General features: G+C 35.2%; 2 protein-coding genes across 2 annotated transcripts; one reads left to right on the forward strand and one right to left on the reverse strand.

Annotated features, from left to right (window-relative positions):
- Positions 1–2659: 2659 nt before the first annotated feature.
- LOC129003587 (glycerol-3-phosphate dehydrogenase [NAD(+)], cytoplasmic-like) lies at positions 2660–3742 on the reverse strand. Its single transcript, XM_054431884.1, has one exon. It carries the CDS (start codon positions 3740–3742, stop codon positions 2660–2662), a length of 1083 nt encoding a protein of 360 aa, XP_054287859.1.
- A 1185-nt stretch (positions 3743–4927) lies between these two features.
- Positions 4928–27527, forward strand: LOC129004501 (leucine-rich repeat-containing protein 51-like). The gene is made up of 6 exons (XM_054433108.1): positions 4928–5041; positions 13959–14067; positions 17068–17214; positions 23417–23645; positions 24402–24556; positions 26166–27527. Exons 4-6 carry the CDS (start codon positions 23442–23444, stop codon positions 26380–26382), a joined length of 576 nt encoding a protein of 191 aa, XP_054289083.1. The 5' UTR covers positions 4928–5041; positions 13959–14067; positions 17068–17214; positions 23417–23441; the 3' UTR covers positions 26383–27527.
- The last annotated feature ends 122 nt before the right edge of the window (positions 27528–27649 follow it).

Below are 27649 nucleotides of genomic sequence, written 5' to 3' on the forward strand. Positions count from 1 at the left end.
CAGGCAAATATATTTCTAACAGTATGCGTAGATTTTTCCTACAATGCACAGGAGCTGAGAAAAAAGGTTTTCAATAAACATGCTTGTCTATTTATATATAGAGTTAGCCCCATGTTAAATCTCCATTAGGAAAGTTAAATCTCCATTTTTGGCCCCATTAACATAAATATTCTTAAAATACAAATAAAGCCTGCACACATAGAACCGATAACCTTTCTTTTGGTACAACGAGGTACAACTCGCGTATAAATCGGACCAAACTAGCTGTGTTTAGCTAGCTGTCATAAGTTTTGCAAAAGGTTTTTAATATATAAGATATAACACAACTATGTGGTAGGTTTATTTATTCTAAAACTTGTTCGAAGATTGTGTATTCTAAATTCATGTAATTGATTATAGAATTAAAACAGATCCTGTAACCGTTCCTGTATCTTAAAAATGCAAATAATTCAGTATATCAAAGTGTTGTTGTACAATTATTACGGTGAAAATTTAAAAAATTTTAATTTTAAAATTCCTATGTTATTCTTATAAAGAATATTGAAAAATGTTGTAGTGTGCTTGTTTATGGATATATTCCGACCAAACTTGGCAAATGTATTTATTTTATACTAAGCTTTTAATATTTTACCAAACAACACACTCGTTAATGTTATTTGAATAGATTTAATTGAAAATCAATTCAGGCAAATGGAAATTCGCTTGGACGGCAGGTTTGCTGTGGCGGGGGTGTTAAGTTTTTTGTGTGATAGCAGTAAATGTTAGTTCCTATACCTGAAGTTTTGATGGCAAACAGCCTAGGTTAGCTACAATACAAGGATATTAAGCTAATATCTCCACATTATTGACGAGGCTATTGAGGTAGGACAGTACCTTGACCCTGGCGTGATACAGAAGGTTACCACATGTCAAGTTTGTTGCAAGGTTGACACAATGTTGACACAAGATTGTCGCAAGGTTGACGGATCATTGTTGACGTTGACCGTTACGGTTGTCCGTCAAAGAGACTCACCAATCTCGCTAAAGGATACGGAACAGAAAACTCGCTTAAAAACTGATTATTGATGTTCCAATCACGGTGCGTTTCAAGATTAGATTTTTAGTTTTCACCAGTGTTTCAGTTTTGTTTCGATTCAAAACTAGGCCTACTTCCAGCCACATCTATTTAGTATAACAAATCGTCTAGCACTGCTGTATGTAATATGAGGTACGGTAATCTTAAGATAACCGGGGTAAATTACCACGTACAGTGGTACGGCAATCCAGAGGAGGATTTACCATAGTGGTTATTTGGTGCATGCCAAAGGCAAAGATAACTGCCAAACGGCTAATTTCGAAGCAGAGAGGATGATTATTAAATAATCCCAAGATTGAACCATGGTTTTGTAAAGAAATTCGGTTATAAAATTGAAATATACATATTCCAAATAATTACCACAGTGGTTATTACCATAACGATTCTTTGGGTAATATAGTTTAGCAAAAGTATTAGCGAGATCAAATTGAATTGATACCTTTGATTATTGATATGACCATACAATAGTCTATGGTGATACTCTATAGGAAATTAATTCTTCGAATTGAGTTTGTTAAAGTTATCCCCTTAATATGGGTAAAATAGTGTGGAGAGACGTTATGAACTGAGGGGTGGCATAATATTTTAAATGAAAGGTAAGACACTTTTTGCTTATCTTGACAAAAACTACGTCAGTAATGACTAGTTTTTCACAGAGCTTTGCAAATACTAATAAGTAAGTTTTATTGTTACAGTATATCCCTACGCCCTTGTTCTATATTTTGGAGTCGTGACAGCGCAACGTATTTTTGAAGGGATTTAAACCTGTCAGAACTGTCACGGTGGAATAAATATTCAAAGAGCGCGTTGAAGAAATAGGACAAAGATTAGTGTCATTGTAGGCTACCTGTGGATATCATTAGCTGGTTTATACTTATTATGAACTGCATGTAATATGTTACCATGTGATGTTAAAATATTAAATTCCACCACATTTTAATCTAGTTGTATACTATGTGCGATTGAGAATAAAAATGATTTGTTTTGTAAAAATCTCAACATTTGAAATTTGTTTTCAAGACAGAAACTCCTCCTTGAAGATTGCGGACTTAAAGTATACATCATGTGCTTGTTTAAATGTATTATAAAAGTAATCGTGTTTCACATTGACAAACGTTGGATTGTCTACTACTTATCAGACAATAACTTTAAATCAGAAGATGATATTTAATTTAACCTTTATTTCATAGTTTAAATCGGTTCCTATTGAAACTACCAAACAATACATGTTTAAGCATTCATGGTCATACCATACATAAATATTTACCATTTTTATATCAAACAGTTTTCTTGTAATGTTTATAAAAAACAGGCCTTCATTTAGATGTGTACATGTAATGATTTAAGGCATGTAATGACAATAGACTGTTTTCCAAATTTGTGTGATCAAGTGATAGGTTATGTTTTTCCTAACGAGCAAAACATATTTTAACAAATGAATTAAAACTCATATACAAATATTTTGTGCAGTGGCAAAAACGATTTTACTCAAGCTTATTGGAGCTCTTAGATTAAACATCTTGGTACATGCTTGCTCATAAGTTTGAACCCCTAAGAGCTTCAGTAGACAAGCATATACATTTGTCACCAGACAATCCTTTGCAGACGAAGACCGTGCTCCGGATGACTGTGGATGCACATCAGGAACTCCTTCGGTCTCAACTCCCCTGTGAACACCCTGTGTACAGCTGTGAACAGAGGGAAGAACTCCTCAACTTCCCGATGCCTCAGGAAATGATAGACGTCCCTTGCCACCCGGGCGCCTCCTAGTCCCCGTCCGTCCAGGAGGTGGCGCTCCGCCTCCCCCAGGGTCATCCCTGTCCTGGCCATCCCCTCGGACACCCGACGTTCCTGACCGTAGTAGCACGAGACCAGGAGATCCGCTATACTGCTACTTTCAAACACAGAAGAGAGCTTTATGTGAGGATAAAACAAATCTAAAAACTTAACCATCTCTATCAACCCTATTCTGAATATAGCTGCTTTCCAGTTGTATTTCTGTCCAAGCCCGTCGACAAATCCGGCAGCACATCCTACCAGAGTCCTCAGAGTCGCAAGAACTTCCACAACGTCTACATCCTCCATCAACACCACACTGAGAGTCTCCGATTGTAACAAATCAGATAAGACCACACCCATTGCTTTAGATTTGCAGCCGATCGTCGTTTCACATAGCTTCCCCGAAACGACTTCGTTGGGAAAAGCAAACCCGGTTAAAACACAAGTTTGGATCTTCAAAAGATTGCTGATAACTTTAGAGGCCGGCTCTAATGTGTTGTTGTCTGTCAAGACGAAACCTTTAATCGCGACGACTCCAAAAGCAGACTTCTTGATCTTGCCCAGAAGCGCAGCACATACAGTCTTTATCTGATTGTGAGGGACGGCGAAAACTATAAAGTCAGCTTCCTTGGCTGCTGTTACAAGATCCGCTATGGCGACGACACTGCCTAAAGTCTTCCCCGGTAAGTATTTCACGTTCTCGTGAGTTTCGTTGATAATCTCTGTCAACTTTTTCCCATCGATTTCTTCCTCGTAGACGTACATGTTAACCTCGTTCTGGTATCCGCTCAATTTGATGCAGTTCGCAGCGATGATCGCTGCCAACGCTGTTCCCTGGTTTCCGGATCCTACAACGCAAACCTTCTTCTCCTTCCTATTATCGTCCATTCTACGTGGTTGTATGTTAATCGTTGCTGTTTTTCAATGTTGTCAAAGTGGTTTTGAATATCAAATCTGAGCTATACTGAATTTTTAAGCATCATCAAATTTGTTTGTAAACATTTCGTTTTATTATTGTTATTAACACATGGTCGAGTAAAAAAGTCTGTATACAAAAAATTAAAAAAATTAAAATATGATAAAATAATTTTAGTATTCATTGATAAAAGTCAGTCAAGAATAATATTCAAACAGAAACGGTATGGATCATAAACATAAATAAATGTGTTACTGGTTCGAAAGTAAACATTACAGTATTCAACATTACTTAAACTGGAACTGTCCAAAAAAATATGTTAATGTTATTAGTATATGATTTGGGCCAGTTACGTCATTTACGTGTTTTTGGCCTCTGGGGACACCAAAATGTAAAAGTAAATCAGTCCCGGGCCTAGGTCTTACCGTGCCACCTACGGTAATAGCTACTTCCCTATAGGGAAATTCGCTAAAACCATCTAGACGTTAAAATTTCTTCCAAGAGGGTATAATTACTTACAATAAATAGTCAAACTACCGTTACAGTCATAAAAACGTTGATTTTGTTGATATCTTATGAACATTGAGAAATATATTGAGATATTTTTATTTTCATGTTTAATACTTAGCACAACATATTCTAGCTTGCTATTTTACTAACGCTTTAAATAAATCATACCATTAAACAGAGAATTATTTATTTTGCAATGGAACAGAATACAAAAATCAGTAATTAACAATCGTATGTTATTAAACCAGAAATGGTTAATTGATTAATATATTGCAAAATTCAAATTCTAGCATTGACTGCTCTACTGTATACCCTAACCACCTAGAATAAGACACAATAATTACTTGCACAAACAAACTTCACAGCACAACTGGCGATAGTAAAAAACATACAATATTTTAAATAAAAAAAAAACAATATTAACTAAAGCTATTTAGTGAAATATAGTCGTTACTAACACTTGCAGCTGGCAAAATAACTCATCAACACTTTTCATACTGCCCACAAATTTTCCACCTCGTTTCGTGCCGTGGAGCACGCAGGTGTGCTGAGTTTGGTGCACGGCTGGGGCCAGGTACTGTATCGATCACATGTTCACATGACAGTCCACTACAACAGCTGTTCCATTGTTGTGGTCCTTTACCACCACAACACGTAACACGACAGTTTCTGCTATCCATGGCTCACTTTCAGTTCGTCAACGACATCAACCACAAGTACTTCAAGGAAGAGGTCGAACTAGAGGACAAACTAAAGGCAGTGTGAGTTGAATATCATTTGAACTTACATTTTACTTGGACTTTAGAGTGGGGTATATGAATTCAGGAAACTTTAGGTACTATTCCAAATCAGCTTGTGTGTAACTTGTATCAAGTTTGTTGGAATTGTTTGGTAACTTGTAACTAGTTTCATCTAATACAGTTTTAGGGATTACACTATATCATGTTACGTAGTTTTAAATGTTAAAATAATCTGAAATCAACTTTGGTTGTTGTTTGATTGACTCTGTTTACATCGCGTAAAGTTTGCGCCGTGTTATTTAATTTCTATTTCAGCTGATTATTAAATTTAGCAAATCATTACATTAGTTTTGTAAACAGAGTTTTGTAATAACTAAAAAAAATACATATTTATTAAGGTTGGAGTTTTAAATTATACTATAGGGGAACCTGTGCGATTTTGCACGTAAATAAGATTGGACTTTCTTCTTGTATGAATGAATCCATTCAGCTAATCAAGTAATCAATACAAGGCAAGTAGTTACAAATGTATATGATTAAACTGAATTTCACTGCCATTTGAAAGCTACGTTGGTTACGATTACATTTACATTGTTAGTCATTAAATTTTATAAAAATCCTTGCGTCATCAAAGTGTTTAGAAGCTTTGTCCCATCCAAGCTTTGTATGTTCTAGCGTTATTTCGCACATGTTATCCGTTTATTTTTTAACTACTGCACATGGCACCAAGGAAGGAAACAGGCATATTGTTAGTCTTAGAAATACGGTTTCAGCCGGTGACAAACTAAATTTAGGAGTTAAAATGGCTGACTTTGACTCAGCCCAAATCAACATTTGTACTCAATACTATCTATTTATACAGTCAAGTAACTTTCATTCTGGTTTCATTGGCTATGGATTGTCTCCTCTTGCGTTAGCATTACTAAATTGTCTAATTTAAGACTTATCCAGGGATTAAAGTTTTACTTTAATGTATTGTTGTGGTCCGATATACTTGACACTGATCACTATTAACACACACATTTTCAATTAATCGATTTACTTGTATTCAAACATAGTTTTTACAAAAAGACATCGGTGTCTGTTAGTTGGTCACCTACACTACAATACTTCCAAAACAGAATTCCTATATTGTTGTTGGTGTAACATTACAGTGTTGCCATCTGGGCAAACTGTAATGAAAAATAATAAAATTATATATACAGTACAACATTAACACTTCTCTCTTACGTCTTTTGAACATTTGTTGGTTAGGCTGCATTTTATAAACTTCTGTGACTGTGTTGTGCCATGTTGTGGACCGATACATTTGACGCTGATCACTTAAGTGATATAATAACACACACATTTCCAATACACTGATCTACAGTACTTATATTTAAACATTGTGTTTTCAAAACACATCGTGGCTGAACCTCACATGTAAGGTTGAACAATGTTACGTGTTGAGGGCAAATAATGTAAACTAAGAAAATAACAGCTATTTCGTAATAGGATATTCTATTTTGCGATATGTTTGAATAGGTTTAAGTAGAGTTGGATATAAATTAGCTATTTCTATATAGGGTGTCCCTTAAGGAATTAAGGATGCTTATTGGATAAGAACAAAACAAAAATGAAGAATCGTATTTTTTCAAAAAAGCCTCGTTAGCAAGATGGTGGATATTTTGTGTTTTTAATTTATTTATCAAAAACTATTTAATATATCTTTATGAAACTTCGTATACAATCGTGGAATTTAATTCGTATACAAGCTGAGCAATTCATAATGTACTTACGAAAAAATAAACAATGCAATTTTTGCTTCAAAATGGCGGTAATTTTAAATATTATAACTTAAATGACGGCTGATTTTATGAAAAAATGCCAAGAAAACTAATAATTTATTTGAGATCTGAAATTACCTATCAAACTAGCCTATACCAAGTTAAAATATATCAAATAATAAATAGCCGAGGTATTACGATTTTTGTTATTGTACGTGCCAGGCAAAAAAAAGTCTTTTGGTCAGGGCTAGCCTCATATTGTGATTTCTCAGCTATATTATTATTTAATCATTTTGAACTTGGTATAGTTTAATAGGGAATTTTATATGCTAAATAAAAGTGTTCTTGGCATTTTTCATTAAATCATTAATTTTTTGGCTAGGCTATTTAATTTATAATCCTTATATATAATACGTGAAGGCGATTTCTACAAAACACTACTCCTCCGTTAATAATGGACGGATTTTTACAAACGACGTGGCAAAATAAAGAATTTTTTGTGTAGACGCCCCCTTTCACCAATTCCTGTAATAAAAATCATCGGGCTTTGCCCCACAGGCCACCAAAGTTGGAGTTTCTCCCATAAGATTAACATGGGGGAATTTAAATATCTAATTGGAAACTTTGTCCCCACTAATTTGAGAGAACGGCTGGGCTTAGAAACTTGGTAGAGGTGTCCAAAGAAAGGTCTTGGTCTGTAGATGAGTTATCCATAGGACTCTGCCCCAGAAGCCTTTAAAGATCCCTCCACAGAGTTGTTTACATTTTGGCCATGTGAATAATACTTTTTAATAAAACAGCTGTTCATTTTTAAATTGTATTTCAAACAACGGACATTTATTGAGAGTTACTGAATTCTACCAAATAAGTATTTGCAATGTTATCTTCTGATTATAAAATTGATTTTAGCGAATTTCCCTATAGGGAAGTAGCTATTACCGTAGGTGGCACGGTAAGACCTAGACCCGGAACCGATTTACTTTTTCATTTTGATGTCCCCAGAGGCCAAAAACACCATTCGTTCAAATTTTTATATATGTATATAGATGTTTATATATAGATTTAGATTTATATATATATATATATATATATATATATATACGTCCGTGAACGTGATAACTTGAGTAATTTTTGTCCGATTTTGATGAAAGCGATTTTGGTCCGATTTTGGTTTAAAGGTGTAAAGCAGGATAAACTTGAATGAGTTCGCGAACCAGCATTATCGGACCATGGGAACGGGGCTTTACGGGGGGTTTTATGGGGTAAAAATTGGTTTTTCTCACTTTTGACCCTCAAAACACAAAATTTCCCAATTTCTCTTTAGATCTTTTTAAAGAGCTTAAAAAAACTAATCATTTAGTATATAAAAGTATTTTTGTTCGGTTATTAGTAACGGAGAAAATTAAAAAAATTGTAAATTTAAAATTCCCATGTTATTCTTATGGAAAATATTGTCAAATGTTGTAGTTTGCTTGTTTATGGATATATTTTGATAAAACTTGGCAAATTTATTTATTTTGTACTAAGCTATCAATATTTTACTAAAAACACACTTTATTAGCTTCCTTGTAGCAGCAAAGGTACTCATTACACCTAATGTTATTAAAATATATTTAATTGAAAATCAATTCAGACAAATGGAAATTCGCTTAGTCGGCAGGTTTGCTGCGGCGGGGGTATTATTATTTAACATGTCATGTTTTGCAATATAACGCTCCATTACGAAATCAGTGGAAAATCCTTTTATCACAGCAATTCTTAAATTATTAAATTATTCTTAGGCCTATATCTATTGTACGGGTTGGTGTCTGCCTTTTTCACCACTTTTGCCTACATTATATCATATTATTCTACACATATCAAATATTTATGTAGAAATATCTGCTCTTTTCGTGTCTAATAAAATCCAAACATAGAAACCTTGCCTAAAATGGTACCATTCTTGACAAATGATTTGCACCTGCCTATATTACGGACTTTGGCGCACTTGGTTGGTAACATTATTGAAAATAACACGACATTTTGGCTGTAAAATATGGTACAAAGAGAAAATACTATTTAAGCAGCTACTGTCATGACAGAAAGGTCATATTCCTTTTAAACTAGATCACATAATCCTTTATAAGATACGTTGATTAACAATATGTAAACCTCAATATATACAATATATATTTCTGTCCAGCCTTGTTTTGGTAAAATCTTTGAGATTATTTTTCTTAAAAGATTGCTAAGTTTTATTGAAACAAATAACATCTTGTCAAATAACCAATTTGGGTTCAGAAAAAACATGTCTACCTGTGATGCCATTTTTGCCCTTTTAAAGGAAGTATATAACCACCTTGACATATCTGACAGCTTACTATGTCTCTTTTACGACATGACAAAGGCTTTTGATCTTCTTGACCACAGGATCCTTCTGGATAAGCTGCGAATGCTTGGCATTTCTGGAAACCCACTGAGATGGATTTCATCGTATCTTAAAGATCGGCACATGATTGTATCCTTGAAGCACAGAGGCCCTGACAACATCCTTCGGACATATAAATCGTCTCCATCACCAGCCCTGAACATCGGTGTCCCCCAGGGATCAAACCTTGAGCCCATCCTATTCCTGTTATACGTGAATGACTTGCCTGGCTCCATATCATCTGGAAATTTATGGCTTTTTGCCGATGACGCCTGTCACCTAGTCCCAAGCCCAAATCGAAACATCACGATTGAAAACGCCCAAACTGGCTTGCTTGAAATGTCAACTTGGTGTAGCAAAAATCATCTGGTCCTAAATTCTAGTAAAACCAAATTAATGGAATTTTATAACAGGAAGAAGCCTGAACCACCTCCGATATTGACCTTGGACGGGGTGCTACTTGAGACCTGTAGTGAAACCAAATACTTGGGCCTACACATTACGGAGAACCTTAATTGGGGAACACATGTCGATGCAATAGCGCCCAGACTGTCATCTGTCACCTACCTGCTGTTTAGACTTCAAAAACTGGTTGACATCGAGATTCTCCTTAAGGTTTATTATGGCTGTTTTCATAGCATAATCTCATATGGTTTGGTATTTTGGGGTGGTTGTAGTGAGGCAAAACGCATCTTCATCCTCCAAAAGCGTGCAATTAGAAGAATATGCGGAGTCCATAGACGGACACACTGTAAACCTTTGTTCCAAGAACTGAACATCCTCACACTTCCGTCCCTCTTTATATTGGAATCCGCATTGCTTGTTAAGAAGAACCCCAACATTTTTGTAACAAACGGCATGGTCCACAATTACAATACAAGAAGAGCAACAAATCCACATGTACCTCAAGTAAATTCCACCCTTGCAAGCAAGAGCCCTTACTTCAATAGTATAAAAATTTACAATAAATTGCCTCAGTACATCACACAGGAGCCCTCTATCAACAAATTCAAGAACCTGCTAAAAACATTCTTAAGTCAAGTGGCCTACTACAGTGTTGATGAAATATATATCTAGGCCATGTACAATCTTGAAGAGGAAATGAATCCATCCATATGAATTAATATGAAGAAATGTATAAAAACCTGACGACCACGTCGCTGATGCGATACCAGTGGGAATTCTCCAAGTATCCAAGTATACGTAACAGCCAATTTACAGTATTTTTGCTTTTTGGAAATGTCCCATTGCTCTGTCATTTGTATTATTTGTTGCCAATGAAGTCGCAAGACCATATGAACTAGGAGGCCCCAACAGTTCAAGAATAAAAGCCAACTTCACTTCAAGTATTCCACTACACCTAACATTTCGTAGAAAGATTATATTGACAACTTTATGTTATTGATAAGGCTGAGACAACTAACTGACATCCCCCATGTCTAGGAATTCCAGCTTTAACAGTAACCCCACAACCAATTTCTCAAAACTGTGCTAGAGGGTTATTCATTGGCACAGAAGTACGATATGAACTGACGCGACGTGACGAAGGAAAAATCAAACTTACACTTTAACGGATATACCTCCTTTTGAAATTAGAATATGTCTTCCCAAATAATATTTTCTTTTCAAATAAAATCGTATTACACTGATGAAATCACGGAAGTGTTTAACTACAAAAGATCCACCAATACGATTTCAATACTATTTAAAGGTTCTTCCAAAGGAAGAGATGCCATATAACATACTAATAATAACTCCGATGACGTACGGCATGGGGAATATTTTATTCATTGAATGATCAACCAAATTTTGGCAACTAACTCAATTAATTAATATCATTACTGTTTTTACACTTATTACTCTTTAAACAATGCTAAATGCTCATAATATGTATATTTCACCCAATTTATCGCAGTTAGATGAATTAACGTAAGCCTTGAAAGTAACCGTCGATTTCGACGGGTTTCACCTAGTATTTTTAAATGGCCGCAATTTGAAGCAAAAATATTTTGTAATGTATTTTTTGAAAAATCATCATTTGATAAATTGTATAACAAATTTCATAAATTTATAGGCCTATTAAATAGTCTTTAAGACAAAAAAATGGCAGATATTTTGCTGACAAAGCATTTCTGAAAAACAAATTTTATTCGTGATTTTCACTTTATTTTGACCCAATAAACCTATTCCTTAATTATTTGTACTTATTTACACCCAGTATACTGTTCTGCTAAGACAATGATTACATTCTACTACAACTGATAAACTCTATAAAATCAACCTTAAATATCCCCTCAACAAAATCAAAAGGAAAAAAGAAAATATTAAACGTATAATAACTTACATGCCGTATCCTTTACAATACTTCTACGATTGCTAGAAGTACTGTAAAAATATTGTATCGTTGTCTAACTAATGTTTTAGAGATTTTATCGGATGTGATATAGGCTACGGACGACGTTTTATCTACTCTTATTTGTAAATGGTGAGTAAAAACGAAATAAGTAGTCGTTTTCCCCTCAAACTTATTTAACTTACAAGCACCAAGCACACTCATACGAGTTTTATTATTACTTTGGTTTAAAAATGGAATAATGAGTTAAAACAATAGGAAAATAAAGCTTTTATTTCTCTGACCACATTACGTGAGACGGCAAGCAAAGGATGATCTATCAATCGGTTCGACAGAACATGTCCCTGGCGTTACACAATAAATTATCTATAGATTAAAAAAATGGTGATGAAGATACAATTTCACTGCTAGTTTTAGTTACTAGCGGACACTAACAGTAGTGTGACACATTTTCCACTTCTCCCTGCCTATACCCTTGTCCCATCAAATGTTTTGCATGATAAGTAGGCTTGCACGCAGGCCTGCTCGACTTTCTGGAAGTAATTTAGATACATGGTAAATATAGCATCAAATGTATATTTCTCTTTCTAAAAATGTTCTTTGTTTAGGCCAACCAACACATAGCGGTATGGTAGCCTATATCATATTGTTGATTATGATTGTTCACAGAAAAAAATATATATATATATTGTTTAATTTATAGTTTAAGTAATAAACTTTGAAGCTTAAAAATTACATAGACCTATAATTTTTAATTTTAGTTATTTGTAATACTTTTTTGTAGATATTCTAAAATAAGTTGACTTGTAGTGATGATGCACCATTTAATGATGGTTTTTACAATAATTATGAAAGTAATTACTGGCAAGATTTTCGTTTGATTAGTTTACAAGCTTGAATGGAAATGCTCACCTCTCGTATAATAATTTTGAATAAAATTGTCCATCACATACTTGTGTACAATGCTCACCAAATATATTTGGTAGGCCATACTAATTAGGTCTATACAACTGTGCAGTTCAATGATTGTGTGTCAAAAACTTCTCCCAATAATTACATTATATTAAGTAAAGTAATCTTAAATACTAATAACACAATTAATGTATTACAAACTATTGTTGTCAGTCAAGAATGGTTCTTAAATTAAACCCTGAATTTGGTCCCATACTTTCTAAAAAACTTACATTATTTTACATCAGTTAGTCATGTCATCTTCTGAAATGTATTTTTCATCACTCCATAAGTAGCTTTTCGACAACAGGTGAAGTAAGAGAAAATTATTGTTTCCCAATCCATAGCTTTAGATCAAGGGGAAACCAATAAGCTGATTTTCCTTGCTCTAAATTGACTTTCAATTGACTCAACCAATCCTGCATTTGACCACCAAGCAAACTGTTGGTTTATTTACCACTTATTTTAACAATTAAAGCAGCTGATTTTACTGTTCAACAATGTAAACGTAAACAGGAATAGACATATTAGCTAGGCCTAGTGTCACTGTGTTTTAGCATAGATAAAACATACTCCCTTAGCACAGTTGGTTTTAGTATTATCATAGATAAAACATACTCCCTTAGGTATTAGTTTTAGCTTTTTTTTTAGTTTTTAGTTTTTTTAGTTTTTTTTTTTTAGTTTAGCACAGTGCGTGTTTACTGTCCAATAAACATTACCCTGTACTTATAATTTTTACTTTACTTTTTTACTTTAGGTTTTGTATAACATATTTGCTTTATTTTAACATAAAAAATAAATTAAGACAGATAATAGTTTTAATTTTATTGTGGTCTGTTATTCCGTAAAACTATGTGAGAATTTTTTACTTTTTTATGTGAGACTTTCGATACTATAGTAATGAAATATACTGTTTTCTAAAAACTTTCCAACAAAATGCTTACTTTTGAGGTCCATGTAATAAACAAATTTACTTCACAAAATTGTGTGTGCTGCTCTAAACCCAGTGTAAAGAAATTTATCCTTACACGGTACATCTGAATACAGTACTGTATTTGTATGTGTTACCTACGATAAAAAGGTTAAATTAGGAAAGTTAAATGTTTGATACATTTTTCAACTGTGGTAGGCATGACCTACAGTACATAAATTGTAATATTTAGGCCTACTGTATTTTACATATTTTTGTAGTTTGATTGTACTTGTTTGATTGTTTGTAAGTTATCATTGTTTTATTTGTTTTTAATGTCGACAAAAATAATTGAATTAAGGCCATTTAATGATTGTAGAGTTTGAAACTAAATATTAGCTTAGAGAAGTACGAATAGCTCAAGCACCAGTTCTTTTATTGAAAAAAATATGTGAGTTTTGCCAGAAAGCATTATTTTACTATTACTTGTAAAATAATAATTTATAAAAAAACTACAACAAATTATAAAATACTAGGCATCATTGTTTCAGAAGAGAAAAGTATGCATGTCCAGGAGAAAAAGAAGGTTTAAAAAAGTTGAATAACAGGATTGAAAGTTTGAGCAAGAAGGCTGCAAAGCGAAATAAAGTTTTACTTAAGGTAAGTTTGCAAAAACTAAAATTTGGTAACAATTTTATGTGCATATATTCTCATTACTAATAATAATAATACTCATTCATTGAAAATGTCTATAGAAAATCAATAAATTTATCATACATTATAAAGGATCCCTTTCTCTGATGCAAAGAGTAACCATCAAAGCCAATACCGGTAATATATTTGTAGTTTTGTTGGACTGATTCTCCCAAGAGTTTGGTCTTACAAAAAAACCAATAATGCCACAGGTGTAAAACTAAAACAGACGAAATAGTTATTTGTGTAACTAGTGGTGAAAGTGGCACTTTGCTGCACACGAGAGCAATGTTTACGCACGAGCCGCAGGCGAGTGCGGAATGATCTCGAGTGCAGCAAAGGCCTTTTTCACTCGTGTTACACATTATATTTTTCCTACAGTCACTATAAAACATAAATAATTAGTCTTTCAAACACTATACAACACGTTTTTAGGTTCAGCTAGCAACACAATTACACAAATGGTGCCCTGGAGAAAGTAGTACCCGTGGTCCGTATCACTCCGCTATTTTTCCTCGGCAAGAAATGTGCTCCGTCTTTTGAGAATATAGTTCCGTATGTTTTTGTAATTTGAAGTGGTTTCCGCGCCTAAAAAAAATGCTTTAAAGGTATTTTCTTGTTTATTAAGACCGTAGGAATGTTTTAAAAACGTTTAAAAGAAAAGTCCAGAAAGTTCAGAAATACCAAAACTATAAACACGAAATGACAGGTTAAATCGTAGTTATAATAGTCAATCAGCTGTTCATAGTATTATTATCTTTAAGTGTTGCCAACCTATTTCCAAGCGTACACGGATTACGTGCATAATAAAACCACGCTGTTTTGTGTTGTTTGGTTGGAATCCTGATGTGCGGCAAAGTATAAACCGTGCGGCAAAGTATAAACCGTACGGCAAAGTATAAATATGCAGCAATTAGCAGCTTTCTGTACTATAAACAGTACAGGGAAGCCAACTTTGTCGGGTGACTGTAGGAAAAGGTTATTTTTTGTTCATAAGTGACAGCAACAAATAAAAAAAAATAATTCAATAACCAAACCCATACAAATAGTGTATACATTTTGAGGTGTGTTGTATAGTTAATTATTTGTTAGTTAACTAACATTGTGTATATGATACAAATTATACACTGAGCTACTTGTTGCTAAATCAATAGCGATGATGTCAGTGACCTGAATAAACATCGTTGCAACAGGTGATCTTCCATCAACCACGTACTGGTAACAAAATTTAATACAACTTTAATATCAATCAACTCATACAGATTATGAACATATTCAGTAGTATCAAGTAGTATATTCAGTAGTCAGTGTATCAATTGTACAAAGTGATTATTTAGTCAAATGTATTTTCTAAATTGATAAAACTTTATTACTTTTAAATGTTTTTTTGTTTGTTTGTTTAATTTTGTTTTTCTTTTAATCATACACAAACGTGTCAAACTGGGTAGAGCTGAAATAATACTTTTCTGACTTCAGAACGTTTCATCCCAACTGTATTAATATACAACATATCTATTGTCAATTATTGTATCTATATTATTAAAAGAATTTGTTGGATTTTTGTGTGCAGCAAATCAACCCCTAAATATTTATTTTTGTAGACATATTGGGTATAAATTTAAAGCTCTTATCCTCTAGATGTGCTTTTTGCGGGTTTGGATGATATCCCGTGAAAGCCCTTCGTCCTATAGGCTTTTAAAATTTCATAGTTTGTGCTGAGTTATGTTGTCAATCATCTGACCTGTTTCAAGTTTACATTTTTAAAATCGTTTTTATCCTCATCATAGCTATGTATGAAATATATCACAGATTTTGAAGTCACGAAGTGACGCCGGTTGCTAGTTATCATTAAAAAATATATTTTGACTTTTTTATTTGTAGCCTATTGTTCTTTGTTGAACAGTAAAAACACGCCTCAGTTAATAAATTATACAATTATAAAACTGTCTAAAATTTTATGGAGCTAGAATTGAGTTAATTAAGACATAAACAATAATCCATTGAGAAAACATCATCCATTTTAATCTGTAACACCCAATAACATTTTCGTTATAAAAGGAACTATCTGTACATACTCGTATAAATTATTCAACTTGAAAATGGGAGTAATACAAGGAATCTAAAAAAAAGTTTTCTATAAAAGGATGTACTAATTCTCGACAGCTAAGAAGGAAATATTATACCTGATAGCACAAACAAGATGCATTTCTAAAGAGTCATTCCTAGTTACATGTCCACTATCTACTGAGTTATGGCTCAGATCTCAGCTGTTATGGTATTCTTGGACATGTTTCTTATCCACTAACAAACAGCCACCTTCACGCAATATGATTCAAACTGAGACAGATCATGCTATGTGCACACTAACATAAGAGACCTCGTGCTACAGATTATTTAAACAGCTTTAAAACTGTTAGGTATAAAATAAACAACGTCAGTAAATATGAATGTTTGATTCATTTATAAGTATCTGACAAAACAAGTTTCATGAAAATAAACTGTAACATGTTTCAAATTTGTGTAATGTGTTAAAATAACAAAGCTACATAGGAATGAAAAAAAAAAAATAGTTTCCAATCCATTTCAATTGGGATTTAAAAAATTTTATATTGGGATAAGATTATCCTATATGCTATTTATTGACCATGGAAGGCCCGACAGGACTATTTGTTGTCAAATAAAAAGATGATAGTTGGTCAGTATGTACCAAAAGGCGTTTCAGTATGAACAGCTAAATTTTAAAATACTTTTAATTACTTAGCTTAATCTGTATAGATCATTTTATTCAATGTGTGACTATAGATAAAATATTCTCCCTTACACACTTCCTTGTGTAGTCTATGGTGTGACCTAAAAAATTGCAAATACTGTGATGGATAGATAGCTAAAAATATTGTGAATGAATTTTAAATTTTGAAGCCACGGTAAAAAAACTTATTACCAATAAAACACTTAAAATAATACCAGGATCTGGAGATTGCCTCAGGGAAGTTGCGTGTTCAGTCTTGTTACTCCCCTACGGAGGCTCTCCTGGAGAAGAACAAGCAGCGTTACTTGCAAACCTTGGAACAGCTGGCTCAGTCTCAGGCATGTTCTTCCGACCGTAACTCTCAGGTAAGACTACCATCATTATTGTAACTCTCACTTGAGACTAGGGTCAATGTATAAAATAAAATAAAAGAATTCTTTGAATTGACTGTACGGTACGTTGTCATCGTACTGTACGTTTTGGGGTCAGGGATGGGGCGTTGTAATAAATACACTTGTTACATTTTAAAAGGGCTCAGAGGGCCGCAAAGGGTATACGGTGTTGACGGGACTAATACATGGTGTGGACTGACGTGAGGAGAGGGGATTTAGGCTTGTTCGGAAAGGTGGTGTGATGGTGGCGTGATATGACGTCACGGGAAATAGCCATGAGCTGTTTTATTAGAAATATCGCCTGATTTTGCATATTGCCAACCTAAACAGAAATTGTGGTTACATGATGGTATGAGTGTCAAACTATTGTAACATTATGGTACAAATTATCAGAATATGGTACAATCCTCCCCTCTTAAGTTTTGTGATGCTATCGGTTACTATAATCTTGAAAACTTACAATCACAAATAACAATACCAGAATATCTTATTAATTTATTATTATTTTTGTTTGCCAATCATTTAAATGAGAATGAGAATCAATCAATCATCAGTTCTAAATATATATATGTATATATGGTCAAAATATTGAGATAATATCACACATTAAAACACAAGTAAATGAAATACACACTTAAAATCATAAACATTAATAGCATTAAACATTGAACCTTGATGATATTAAATAATGATAACACACATAATGGTACACACAATTCAATTAATAAACATTTGAAAATCATTGATAAGGATATATAATAAATAAATCTATATACAAGTCATGTCCGGGTATTCAATTAAAGGTCTAATCTTATTACAGGTTTGCGCTCCCGTACAGGAAAGCGTCTAGTAGGCGTCTGTCTGTTTACATTTGGCGATTTGTTTACATTTGGAGGCGAAGCCAATGACCCCGCTCTTTCAATGTTTTGGTTTGCGCCAGGTGACCTAGTCAATATCGGAGTTTTCTGTCCGACTGTGCCCGGAAGAGCTCGCATACCTTCGCTACTGTTCCCTGTCAGTGTGTGGTCTGGCGAATTTTGCAATGTTGCCGGTTTTCTGTCTGGAAGCGACGTTGTCAGATCGTTTTTGGGAAATTCTACTACTAAATCTGACTGCTGCCCTAGCTTAGACTGTAAAGCTATCAACTGGTCTATGTGACGCTTCCACTGAACGCCTGATTCTAGTTCAACTAAATAAGTTACAGGACCCAGTTTTTCAATAACTGTAGCCTCTATCCATCTCTCCCTTCCCCTGTAATCTTTAGCTAATACAGGTTGATTAACAAATAATCTACGAGTTGTGACACCACCATAAGCTGAAACTTGTCTGTTTTGATTACTACTAATGACATCCTTCACATTAGGTCTAATTAAGTCTAACCTCGATTTCAGAGATCTGCCTAACATTAACTCTGCTGGTGTTTGATTGGTTGTGGAATGTACTGTATTTCTGTATGTAAACAAAAAATTTGATAATGCTAAGTTCAAATCAGAAGTGTCTTGTAGTGCTATTCTAAGTTTGTGTTTTACTGTTCTTACAGCATTCTCGGCTAAGCCATTAGTCTTTGGGTTGTATGGTGGAGAAAATGTGTGTTTGATTCCATTTTTTTGCAAAAATGTTTGGAATTCTGTACTTGTGAAAGGTGGTCCATTGTCACTGACAATGTGATCTACTAAGCCAAATCTAGCAAACAATTCTCTAAGATGAGATATTGTGTGTTTTGCTTGCGTTGATGGAACGGGTAACACTTCCGGCCACTTTGAATAAGCATCTTTAATTACTAAAAATAACTTTGATTGAAAAGGTCCGAAAAAATCAATATGAATCCGGGACCACGCCTTATCTGGTACATTCCAAGTGTGCAAAATCGACTTGGGCGGAGTTACACGTTCCTTCAAGCATGATGTACAATTACCAGCAATTTGTTCAATATCTAAATCGATATTTGGCCACCAAACATAGGATCTTGCCAACGCCTTCATTCTTACTATCCCTACATGGCCATTGTGTAATTCTTGTAAAATATGTGTTCTAAACTTGCTTGGGATGACGATCCTGTAACCCCACATTAGGAGTCCTTGTTCAAAAGTTAATTGTGACTGTCGCACAAAAAATGGATTTAACATAGGATCCCTCTCATTTACGTCATTTGGCCATCCAAATCTAACATAACCTATCACTCTACTTAGTATAGGATCTAGTGCTGACTCTCGTTTTACTTCTACATAGCCTAACTTAGAGGAAGTTCACTCTCAATTAAACACTGTAAATAGGTACCTACAATATTTACATTTAAGTCATTGTCATTGATTTCATCGTTCACAGGATTACTTACTGGTAAACGTGATAGACCATCAGCATTTCCGTTACATTCGGATTTAACATAAGAAATGTCGTACTGATAACCTGATAAAAACAATGCGTAGCGTTGGAGCCTACTAGCTGCAAATGCAGGTAAACCTTGTTTAGGTCCAAAAATAGCTACAAGCGGTTTGTGGTCTGTTTTTAACAAAAAATGGTTACCATACAAGTACTGGTTGAATTTTTTTACTCCATACACTATACTAAGAGCTTCTTTGTCAATCTGTGAATACTGCTTTTCAGTATCATTTAACACTCTACTTGTAAATGCAATAGGTCTTTCAGTACCATCTGTTTGAATTTGACTTAGAACTGCACCTATACCATAGGCACTAGCGTCACATGCTAACGTTAACTTTAACTTAGGGTCAAAATGAGCTAGTACTTGGGCTGATACTAGTTTTTGCTTAACTTCTTCAAAAGCTTTCTTACACGCTAAATTCCATACAAATTCAGTGTCTTTCCTCAATAACATATACATAGGGGTAAGTATGGTTGAGATTCTAGGTATGAAACGAGCGTAGTAGTTAACTAAGCCTAAAAATGCTTTTAATTGGGTGACATCTTTTGGTTCTGGGGCGTTTACAATGGCTTTGACCTTGTCTTGTGAAGTTTCCAACCCTCGTTTGCTTATGACAAACCCTAGATACTCTAAACTTTCACAGAAAAATTTACATTTACTTTTACTGACTGTGAAACCATTGTCTTGTAGTCGTTTACAAACTAACTTTAATTTACTAATATGTTCAGAGTCATTTTGTCCTGTTACAAGAATGTCATCTAGAAATACCGCTACACCTGGTATTCCTTGTAAGGTTTGCTCCATTGTGCGCTGAAAAATACCAGGAGCAGATGATATGCCATAACATAATCTATTGTACTCAAACAAGCCCTTATGGGTACTAATTGTACATAACTTTTTACTTTCATCATCTAGTCTTAGTTGTTGATATGCTTGTGACAAATCTATTTTAGAAAACCTGTCTCCATTTTGCAAACTGGAGAACAATTCTTCAATCTTAGGTAAAGGGTGTCTGTCTATCTCTAAGAAAGGATTTAGCGTTACTTTATAGTCTCCACACAATCTTAACTGACCATTTGTTTTCAAAACTGGTACTACAGGGGTAGCCCATTGGCTTGAATTTACTGGTGAAATAATACTCTCAGCTTCTAAACGTGCTAGTTCTGCTTCTACTTTATTTTTAAGTGTGAAAGGTAAGGTCCTTGGCTTATGATATTTAGGGGTTGCATTAGGTTTTAGTTTAAGTTTGACTGGTTCTCCCTTAAAACAACCTAGCTTGTCTGTGAAAACATCAGGGAATTCCTCATACAACTGTTTAACTAGCTGCTTGCCCTGCTGATGTACTGTGACATTTGTTTGTTTGTTTACATTGGTAACTGCGGTGTCGGCCACCTCAGTCGGCGCGCTAGTGTCGACCATTCTGCTAGCAGAACGGCTGACAGGTGTACCAACTGAGCTGTCATCCACAGCTGATTGAACATTGTTTACTTTACTACTATTTTTGATACTAACAACTAGCTGCAGTGCTTTCATCCAATCCCTACCTAACAATGGGTTTGCACCGTTAGGGACAACATACAGCTCTAATTGTTTACAAATACCTTCATGTTTTACATTTACACATAGTTTACCGATAGGTACGATCTTTTCGTGTGTGTACGAACTAAGAACTAAGCTTGTTGGTAGTAACTTTACATGACTTAACTTTAATTTGTAATCTTTTTCAGATATAACTGACACACAAGCTCCGGTATCAATTTCAAATAGGACCTTTTTGCTCTCTACCTCTAATTGCACTCTAATTGGTTCTACTTTTTTCCTAACTTCTACTCCCTGTACCTGAAATAAGTTAGATATGTCATATACCGTGTCTTCGTCTACACTTTGTTCAGGGACATTTTCTGTTACATAATGTTGCCTAGCATTAGCATTACTGTACTTTGAATTAAAATACGACTTATTTCCTCCCCTAGACTGTCCATTAGTCTTAGATACATCATTATACTGTTTACTAAAATGGGGCCTATTTGCACTTCTACTCTTAGATCTACAAGCTTTTTCAAGATGTCCTTTCTTCTTACAGAAATTGCAATTGTACTCACGATACCGACATTGAGAAGTATTGTGATTGTTCTTTCCACAGCAGTTGCACTCCCGGGGCTGTGACGTTGCCGAACCTCCGTTGGCTGCGAATTTTCCCCCGCTTCCGCTTGGTGCTGTCCTTGTCGTCTGGCTGAGGCGCTGAAGTCGTCCTCCTGGATTAAGCGTCATCTGGGCTGCTCCTTTCTCGGCGAACTCCATTGACGTTGCCAGCTGTACTGCCTTGTCGTAGGTCAGGTTATCCTCCCCCAGCAGTCGTCTCTGGATGTGGTGGTTCTTGAGGCCTGATACCAGTCTGTCGCGTAGATGGTCTGGAAGCTTGTCCCCAAACTCACAATGTTGCGATAGCTGCTTAAGTTGTACGATATAATCACTCACTGTTTCGTGTTCTAACTGATGTCTGCGGCTGAATTTAAAACGTTCTGTAATAAACGACGGTTTCGGGTGTAAATGTTTACCGACCGTGTCTACAATTTCCTCGTACGTCTTGGACGAAGGTTTATCAGGTGTGATTAAGTCCTTTAACAATTTATACGTCCTGACTCCCATTACCGTTAGTAGTGTGCTCGCTTTCTTTGTGGCATTAATCCCGTTGCAGTCTACAAAAAGTTCAAATCGCTCTGTATACGATTGCCAAGTTTCTTCGGCGCTGTCAAAAGGACCGATATTACCAATTGTTGCCATGTTTGTTGAAAAATACGTTTCCGCTAACTGTCCGAATTGTTCGAAATAACTTTCAGTCAACGGCATAAGTGCCTTTTTTACACTTATTTAACTGTCCGTAGTCTAATATTACGTCCATAAAACAAAGAATAACGTTATGTTAGGTGTACCTTTCTACACTCACGAAAACGTTTCCGCCAAGAATATGAGTCTGAGTCAATATTCGCGGTTGTTTGACGTTCGTCGACCGTTTCTTCACGTTCACTTGTCACTTTGTTCACTTGCACTGTCACTTTGTTCACTTGCACTGTAACTTTGTTCACTTGCACTGTCACTTTGTTCGCGAATTTAAGTTTTAAAACGCGATAATATTCCGTGTTCCTCGTCGCCAGTTGTACGGTACGTTGTCATCGTACTGTACGTTTTGGGGTCAGGGATGGGGCGTTGTAATAAATACACTTGTTACATTTTAAAAGGGCTCAGAGGGCCGCAAAGGGTATACGGTGTTGACGGGACTAATACATGGTGTGGACTGACGTGAGGAGAGGGGATTTAGGCTTGTTCGGAAAGGTGGTGTGATGGTGGCGTGATATGACGTCACGGGAAATAGCCATGAGCTGTTTTATTAGAAATATTGCCTGATTTTGCATATTGCCAACCTAAACAGAAATTGTGGTTACATGATGGTATGAGTGTCAAACTATTGTAACATTATGGTACAAATTATCAGAATATGGTACATTGACGGGTTAACTTTTTGTGTAAAGCGAGAACAGGAGAAAATTGTCTTACTGAGTATCTTAAAATATATTTCATTGTCTTTATTGGTTGCTTTTATTTTTGGTTTCAAACAAATAAAAAGTGACAGCTTGTCTTCCTAAATAAATATAATTTGTAAATATGCCTGCTGTAAACTTTATGCACAATGATAGAGTGTAATAGGTTAAACTGTCTGAACTAAATGAACTCCAATACAATTCAAATTTGTTCATGAATTTGTAAATACAACTACAAAAACCTTTTCCACAGCGAGGTTCAACAGATTAAACACAAGATGATCCGTATCCGAGAGACTGCTCCTCCGCTAGATTATTCGTTCAAGAATCTCGAGAAGATTGACGAGCTCCACTTGCAACGTCCGAGGAGAGGAGTGAAACGTTACCGACGTACGAGCAGCGGCCGCTACAGCTGTACGTCACTGCGGCTCAACAACAATCAGCTGACCACAATACACGGGATACACGCGGTGGCATATCAGGTGTGGTTTAAAAAATGTATTTGATATTTGACTTTTATTTTATGTAGTTACAAAATCGTGAAACAGTGAGAACAAAGGGAAAGATTTTTAAGCAAGAAAAAATGCAAGAGTTTAATACTGAATTTAAGTTACACGTCTTTCTTGGGTAATTTTCAAGATTTAATACCAAGCACTATTACGGGTAACTGTGTGTGTGTGCATGCTTTACTACACCTGACTCCATGGTCACTTTGCAGTATAGTTCTTATGGTCTTGCTTATTAATTGATATTCCAAAATTTTGGAATATCATGGCATGAAGGTGTCAAAGTAAATTTTATTAATTTCTGTATTTTAACAGTTTTTGAGGATTGACATTTTGACTCAGGTATGGTAAAAATGAGTATACTTGTAAAAAAAGTGTAAGTCAAAGTAAAAAGTAAAGAGTGTTTTGTGAGTTCTGATGCTCTTAGACTGTAGGTGAGGTGTATTTTGGATGGCCATTTAACATAGTTAAAATAAAATGCATGGCTTATGGATAATGGATGATCCGTACTGGAGTATAACTAAAGAAAATACAAAACTATTTGACTCCATTGTTCATACAGAGAAAAAATTCAATGAGGAGTGTGATGTGTAACAGTTGCATTCAATAATGTTTTAGATTAATTTAGTTATTTACCATGAGCTGTTTCTGACTGTTTTTACTCTGCTTAACTCTTTCACCAGTGATAAAATTACAAGTAACTCCCGATTGTTTCATAATTCATTATTCCAGATCTTGGAGCAGCCTGAAAAGTTAACTTGGTTGGACCTTTCTTTTAACAAGTTGACGTCAGTTGCTCCCGAGATCGCTTCTTTCCCCTCACTCAAGATATTGTATCTCCATGGCAACCAGTTGTCGGATTTGACTGCTTCTGTTCGTCCACTTAAGTATGCTATGTTTGTATTCGACCCTCATCATAGTAGAACTTTATGCAAACAGTTGAATAACTTCTCCTTCCATAACATCTTGTTTAGCAGCCATAGTCACAGAGAAGTAAGATACAGAGGATACAGGCTTATGGAACAACAGTGCGCTTTTAGCTCTGGTATGTTAGGGGGCAAATTTTGTACCGAGCAAGGAAGAGCTTGAACGGCAATGGACACATAACATTGTTGTACAGCAGTTGTGGAGCACATGGTCTTCCTACATCGTGAGAGCTGTAGTATGTGCAGGCGAGGGGGGAAAGGAGAGCAGGAAGGGACAACGAATAGAATTTGCTCTAGACACTAGAGACTAGTGCTAGACACCACTTAAGTGTACCATTGAATGTTTCCTCTGTATCTTCTCTGTGCTATAGTTAATTATTTATTTTTATAATGGTGGGGAGTCAAAATTGCAGCCAAATTCTTAGGTAGTGTTATCCAAAGAGTTATAAAGATAGAGGATAAGAGCCAATAAGATGCTCTGTAGAAACATAAATAGAATTTTTCATTTTAACCAAATTTCAAATCAATTCTACTATGTCTTCTGAAATAGTTAAATTTGTGTAAAAACAAAAACCCATCACTGTCATAATGGTTTACTACCTTCCTGACCAAATTTGGCATAAAATAAACACTTTTCGTGCAAATTAGTGCAACCACAGAAAAGGAAGAGGAACACAGAGGAAACACTCAATGGTAAACTTAAATGGTGTCTAGCATAGTTGCTGGTGTCTAGGCCAAAGTTCAGCATTGCCCTCCTTACTCTCATATACTACAACGCTCACACTGGAGGAAGACCCTGTGCGATAGGAATTTCCACACTGTGCTTGCCACTAGGGATCTCCCTTGCTCGTCATAAGTATATTTCCAGCACAGCATACCAGAGCTGAAAGCGCACTGTTGTCCCATAGGCCATTATCTTTATCTTTTTTCTGTACACATTCTGAAAAGGATCAATTAATATGAGAAGTAAATTACCTTCCCAACAAACTGATCTGATTTGTCAATGTTTCAACACAAATTTCACTCTTCCTTTGATACAACTTAATAAATAATAAAATAAAATATATAAATATAATATAATATAATATAAATATAAAATATAAAAGAATAAAATACTGAGGAGAATATACGGACCAACTTTGGAAGATGGGGCGTGGAGGATTAGAAAGAATAAAGAGTTAAGGGACCTTTATAAAAGACCTGATATTGTAGCTTTAATTAGAAGTAGGAGAGTCAGATGGCTTGGGCATGTTAGAAGAAGAGAAGAAGGCAGCAGTATAAGAAGAATGTGGAGGGGAAAGCCTGAAGGAAGACGCCCACTGGGGAGACCGAGATTTAGATGGGATGACCAGGTTGCTGAAGACATCGGAAGACTGGGCGTAGAGTTGGACGAGGCAGAAGATAGAGAAAGATGGAGGCACCTTGTTGGCGAGGCCAAAAATCTCCTTGGATTTGTGTGGCCACAGGAGTAAGAGTAAGTAAGAGTAAGTTTGATACAACTTGAGAGCTGTAACACTTTAGTTACATATTATGCTACAATAAGCTGTTACCAAACTACCATCTGTTACAGATGTCTGGATGACCTGTACAGCTTGACTCTCCACGGCAACCCTGTAGAGGAGCGCAAGGGCTACAGAGCCAAAGTACTCACATCACTGCCACAGCTGAGGTCTCTGGACTTCACCAACGTCACGGCGGCCGAGCTCAAACAGATCCAGATACGCAAGAGTGCGAGCGCAGCCGCAGAAAACTACCAGTACCAGAACAGAGTGAAGAGCACCTTCTGAGGCCTACCTAGCTTCCAGCAGCAAGTGCTAACGGACACACTACCAAGAGATGTACAGAATAAAGAACCACAAGTGGAAGAGAAAAAAGTGCAGAAGGAAGTGGACTTTTGGGAAGAGTTTTATCCTAGGATACCGATAGACATTGATAAACGGAAAAGCCCTTGGATTCGAGGGTTTAACAAGTACGAGGAATTCGATAGGTTTGCTTTGTTACCGACTTTTGTGTCTGTGGACGATTTGGAACCCTTGATGGAAATTGAGGAAAACTCATCATTTGTTTCATGAATTGTACATAAAGTTGTATGGTTCTTAATGTTTATATTATGAACTGTTAGTTGGAACAATGTAATTATAAGAGTAATTTTTTCTGGAAAATTAAATTACAGTAATACTTACAACAAACTGTAATGGGGCCTCTTTTGGCCATAAAATATTGACTATCAGGCTTATGAACTATCAGATAACAAAATAGACAGAAAAACAATAAGTTTTGTAAGTCAGACTTTGACTTACATAGCTGACTTTATAGATGGTATGCTTGCATTGCATATTGCATGTTATATTAATTTAATTGATACCACAAACGAGGCAATTAGAATAGACTAATTTAGTTTGGCCTAAAAATATAACTGTTGTACAAGCATGATGATGGACAGAGATTTTTAGATGAGTTTATAGAAGTTTTTCTCCATTCTGCTTTTGAGTTTGTATATATAAACAATTGTGTAACAAATTAAATATACTAGTGTATTAATTTAAACTACTCATTATTTTGACCTAATTGTTGGCAAATACAAGTAAACAGGCATTATTTGTTTGTTTAAGCCACCAACTTAGTAATTTTGGTGATTTTTTTCAGTTGAAGAATAAAGTTTGAGACAAAAATAAGAACTAATTAACCATAAATTAATTTAACGATTTTTGGCTTTTCTAAGCTACTTTGATGCCATAGCGGCATTTACAGGCGTTTTGTAATGCCGCATGACTTATTGGAAGAAATTACTGAAATTAGTCTTGGGTGAACAACCTAGGCTTTGCTCACTTGTGTAATTCTAGTTTGTTGCTAATATTGACTTGCATTACACAGTGTTACTGAACAGCAGCAAAAGGACATTCACTCATTTAAACAAATACTTGGCATATGCTGACTGATACTAGCATTTTAAGATGTCTGAAGTAGAATAAAGCACTTTTTTGTTGCAACAATCTAATTCATAGTTGTATTGTTGTTTGAAATAAATTGAAAAACATGTTTATTGTGCCTGTT

This window comes from Macrosteles quadrilineatus, unplaced genomic scaffold (genome assembly GCF_028750875.1).
Source record: "Macrosteles quadrilineatus isolate MER2022 unplaced genomic scaffold, UCM_ALF_1.0 Scaffold_9__3_contigs__length_116548681, whole genome shotgun sequence".
NCBI lineage: Eukaryota > Metazoa > Arthropoda > Insecta > Hemiptera > Cicadellidae > Macrosteles > Macrosteles quadrilineatus.

What these genes read in the sequence shown, in the direction of transcription:
- LOC129003587 (XM_054431884.1), bottom strand. Translation starts at nt 3,742, where the DNA reads ATGGACGATAATAGGAAGGAGAAGAAGGTTTGCGTTGTAGGATCCGGA.
- LOC129004501 (XM_054433108.1), top strand. Translation starts at nt 23,442, where the DNA reads ATGATCCGTATCCGAGAGACTGCTCCTCCGCTAGATTATTCGTTCAAG. An exon ending in TACACGCGGTGGCATATCAG is followed by an intron (nt 23,646 to 24,401) that starts GTGTGGTTTAAA and finishes TCATTATTCCAG; the next exon opens with ATCTTGGAGCAGCCTGAAAA. An exon ending in GCTTCTGTTCGTCCACTTAA is followed by an intron (nt 24,557 to 26,165) that starts GTATGCTATGTT and finishes CATCTGTTACAG; the next exon opens with ATGTCTGGATGACCTGTACA.